Source organism: Telopea speciosissima, chromosome 7 (genome assembly GCF_018873765.1).
Source record: "Telopea speciosissima isolate NSW1024214 ecotype Mountain lineage chromosome 7, Tspe_v1, whole genome shotgun sequence".
Lineage (NCBI taxonomy): Eukaryota > Viridiplantae > Streptophyta > Magnoliopsida > Proteales > Proteaceae > Telopea > Telopea speciosissima.
Genome location: NC_057922.1, coordinates 24,710,242 through 24,714,056, shown reverse-complemented (window position 1 = coordinate 24,714,056; position 3,815 = coordinate 24,710,242). Strand labels below are relative to the sequence as shown.

The window sequence follows — 3,815 nt, the reverse complement described above, 5'->3', positions numbered from 1 at the left end:
TCCCGTGGTTTTTCTCTTTCGAACAAAAGGATTTTCCACGTTAAATTAATTTTGCGCTCGTTTGGTTATTGTGTATCTTCATTAATTTGCAAATGAATGGGAAAGGGTTTTCTTTTCTCTCCCCAACAAATGCCGTTATTAACAAGTAAAGATCACTAAATGGTTTCACTTAGAAAACAGAGATGATAGATTGGAAAGTAAGAGATTAACAAATACTGAGAGAATGATTTTATTGAGTTCAGGGGGTGTGCCATACAATGAAAGTTGGAATTCAATACACAGATAGATGACAAACTGCTAACCTAAAATACTAAAATGTCATATTACACAATGAGAGAAAATACATATTTTTTACATAATAACAGAGGGAAGTCCCAACTAAAGACTAGTAAAACTTCCAAGTCTGAGCAAAGAACATTGATGAGAGTATCAATGAACAAAACTCTTTACCAATCTAGTTCAATTCCTTTCTCCACCCACACAGTTACAAAAAGTGTAAGCTGGACACCAAGTTATCAACAACTTATCTTGATGATTTCCTTCTCCACTCGGTGCGACCCCGATTTATTTCCAGTCCACCACCGGGCAATCTCAAGAAATGCAAGAACTGACGGCAGTCGTCTTTGTTTTTCCACTCAATTGCAGATCCATTTGTCCCATTAAGCTCTGCAATTGCTTCTGCATCCTCTATCAGTTCCATACTAGTGAGGGAATCAACCACATCATCATGTTGGCATTCTCTTCTGTAATCCAGTGTAACCTTTTGAAGTTCATGGGTGTCAATAATTTCTTGTGGCATGCTCTGTGACAAAGAGGTAATATAACATTTCAGTAAAAAGGGTATTTAAAATACTTAACAAAGTTAAGACAAACCAAGACCAGAAGATCAAACCAAAAGGAGAAAGAGTTGGTCTTCTTCTTTAAGTACAGAGAATCTCTACTAACCTCAAGAAGCCATCCTATGTAGGTGACATTGTTCACATGCTGGTTCATGTCCAAATCAGCTCTTCTAGCCTGCAAATTCCCAAGGCAAGGCAATGATAACTTATAAGAAAAAGATTTCACAGATTCTAGAAATTTAAGGTTAATGTTAAAGAGTAGTAAAAAATCTTTTACCTTAAGCCCTAATCTAGAATACTGTGCAGGTTCTTTAAGCTTGGGAATTTTCTTCAGGCTACTGGTATCCTCCTCTGGAAAAGCTAATCTGGATTCACAACCAAAACAATTAATTAGATCAAAATATATCATTTTCTTCTTTAAAACCTAATTCTAACTGGAATTAGGATCCAATTATCTTAATCTATGATCAACCAACATTGCTTTGGACCTTCATGGATCTCACAGCTGTAGGTTTTCAGACTTTAAAAGGGGCTAACAAGGCATAATATCAAATTTGAGGCCAGATTACAAATAACAACTTACCGTGGAGTTAATGGAGAGAAATCCTGAATTTCTTCCAGCACTTCAGCAGTGACTTTCGAGAGTCGTCTTGTGTGTTTGTTCATCGCCACCCATTTGCTGCAACAAAAATATGTATCACAAATTTGATCTAGATAACATAACATAGATCTTTCCCTCAAAGACAATTTCATAATTCATGTAAATTCAGTCAGTTTCCCTATATTGTCAAGCTTAAATTTCCAGTTTCAACAATTAAGAAAGAAAACAATGAGCAACAAAGAAACTATACCTGGTTGCTCTCCCAATAAGTGTGCCATTGGCATCTTTCATGACGAAATCACGTCTTGTCCCAACTATTCCACCTTCGAACCATGTCTCAATCTCAATAATGTCACCCCTATCCAGTATCAAATTTACAAAAAAAAACTTCAACATTCAAGCCCAAAAATCTCAGCTCAGCTCAGTTCAGAAGTGAAATTAAGGTGATAGATAACATACCATGCTGGGTATTTGTAAACTTCAATGTGCATTCGAGAAGTCACCCATATAAGATCCAACTTTCTCATGGTGTTAGTTGTTCCCATACCATCTGTGGAGAACCCTATACTCTGAACTTGATTGCATGCAGTTTCCTACATAAGATAGATTAAAACACAAATAAAAATCAGCTTGAAAGAGGTAGAGAGGAAAGGCATTTAAACCAAATCAGACAAGACAAATCCACAGACCCACAGATAACTTCTATATATGGGAGGAAATGAACCTAAGTTCTCCCAAGGCAAAAACTATTGCCGAATTGAATTCTAATTCAAACCCAACACCTCAGAAAGGAAGGAGAGGAAATCAGGAAACAGCTCACCATTTATGAACCAGAAACAGACAAAATAAAAAAAAATTTATTGATCAGTCCGTCAAAGCAGAGCATCAATGAATACAGTCATGCACACATGCATGCATTTGGAAATATTAAAGAGACCCCAATTAGCTATTGTCACCTAAAATAGCTAATTGGGAAGCAATAAAACTGCAAATTCGTGTCAAAAAAGTGAATTAATTTCTCAATACTAAAACATAGAAAAACCCAATAGAGCAGAACCCATTAAACCCATTAAACATAAAATCCAATAAACTCAATTACCTGCAAGAGATTGGCAATGGCATCAATAGTAGCAGTTTTATTAATCCCAACTTCGTAACACCTCACAATGAATTTCTCTTTATAGGACCGTCCATCTTCAGCCAGACTTCCAAGCTGAAGCTGCTCCACCAAGCTTGCTGACCCATTGATGGGCCTGTTCGATACTGCTCCTACCGAACCGTTCGTCCATTCCAAGACACCAAGATCGGAAGTTCGTAGCTGTGGAAAGGTTAAAGAGGAAGAACAGCAGGAAACGATGGGAATTCCACGACGAGCCATTGCTTTGGGACCGGAGACAGATTGCCATTGAGACAGTGATTTAAGCTGATCCACTGAATTACATCCCTTCAAAGACATCATCTTCTCTTCCTTCTCTCTTTCAAATTACAGAATTTGCAAAGGAATTCTCTTTCTCTCTCTGTCTCTCCCTGTTTTCTCTTTGCTGTCCTCTTCTACTCCTCTCTCTACTCTGTTCTTCTCTGTTTTGTCAAGTTTTGCAGTTTCCTTTATATGCATAGAGGTCGATGGTATCGAGGACATGGGGAATATACAAAATTACCACTGTTTTCTTAGCTTTATTACCATGATTGCCATTCCCTTCGCGTGTCTATTGGGAAAAATGACATATGGTCTATATATACAGTTACCACTGATTTCTCTGCTTTATTACCGTTTTTTCCATTCGTGTATCTTAAGGAGTTAAGACTTTAATACACGTGAAATGAATCGGTCCGAAGTCCGATATCTCTTCTCCGCCCATATTTTCCACGCTTGAATTATTTGACTGGACAAGAAAAACATTTCACCAATGAAAATGCGCCACGCAGCATATAAAATAATTTTTTTTATAAAATATATTAATAATAAGGAAATCGTATCTTTCCTCGTGAAGTTAAGAGTTGTTTTGTACATTTAATTAAGTACTAAAAATGGATTTAATCATAATATGAATCTTTCAAGAATGAAGTAATGCTTTGACGAAAAATTCCTATATTTCAATTCAATGGTACCCTATCTTTGACTAATTCCATTATTTTTATTTGACTAATTGGCTTCCGTGAAAATTCCTAATTCAATTCAAAGCCACAAATTATATTAAAGTTTTCTTCACGTTTGGTTGGTGGTGAAGGGGATCCGACGATGCCATTCCATTATGACACACGAAAAACCCCGGATCTTCTCAAGCGAGTATCCGATGGCTAAGAGCATCCGGGCATGCACCACAAGTGCCTCCAACTGTTGAATGCCCACTAGAGAAGATCTTTATTCAGTTGAG

General features: G+C 37.0%; 1 protein-coding gene across 1 annotated transcript; it reads right to left on the bottom strand.

Annotated features, from left to right (window-relative positions):
• Nucleotides 1-205: 205 nt before the first annotated feature.
• On the bottom strand, nucleotides 206-2,937 carry LOC122670118 (oleoyl-acyl carrier protein thioesterase 1, chloroplastic-like). The gene is made up of 7 exons (XM_043867082.1): nucleotides 2,540-2,937; nucleotides 1,900-2,033; nucleotides 1,691-1,798; nucleotides 1,423-1,518; nucleotides 1,117-1,204; nucleotides 946-1,014; nucleotides 206-802 (listed from the first exon to the last, which is right to left on the bottom strand). Exons 1-7 carry the CDS (start codon nucleotides 2,897-2,899, stop codon nucleotides 524-526), a joined length of 1,134 nt encoding a protein of 377 aa, XP_043723017.1. The 5' UTR covers nucleotides 2,900-2,937; the 3' UTR covers nucleotides 206-523.
• Nucleotides 2,938-3,815: the final 878 nt, after the last annotated feature.

What these genes read in the sequence shown, in the direction of transcription:
- LOC122670118 (XM_043867082.1), bottom strand. Translation starts at nt 2,899, where the DNA reads ATGATGTCTTTGAAGGGATGTAATTCAGTGGATCAGCTTAAATCACTG. An exon ending in CCATTGCCAATCTCTTGCAG is followed by an intron (nt 2,034 to 2,539) that starts GTAATTGAGTTT and finishes TATCTTATGTAG; the next exon opens with GAAACTGCATGCAATCAAGT. An exon ending in TTCTCTCCATTAACTCCACG is followed by an intron (nt 1,205 to 1,422) that starts GTAAGTTGTTAT and finishes TTGTGAATCCAG; the next exon opens with ATTAGCTTTTCCAGAGGAGG.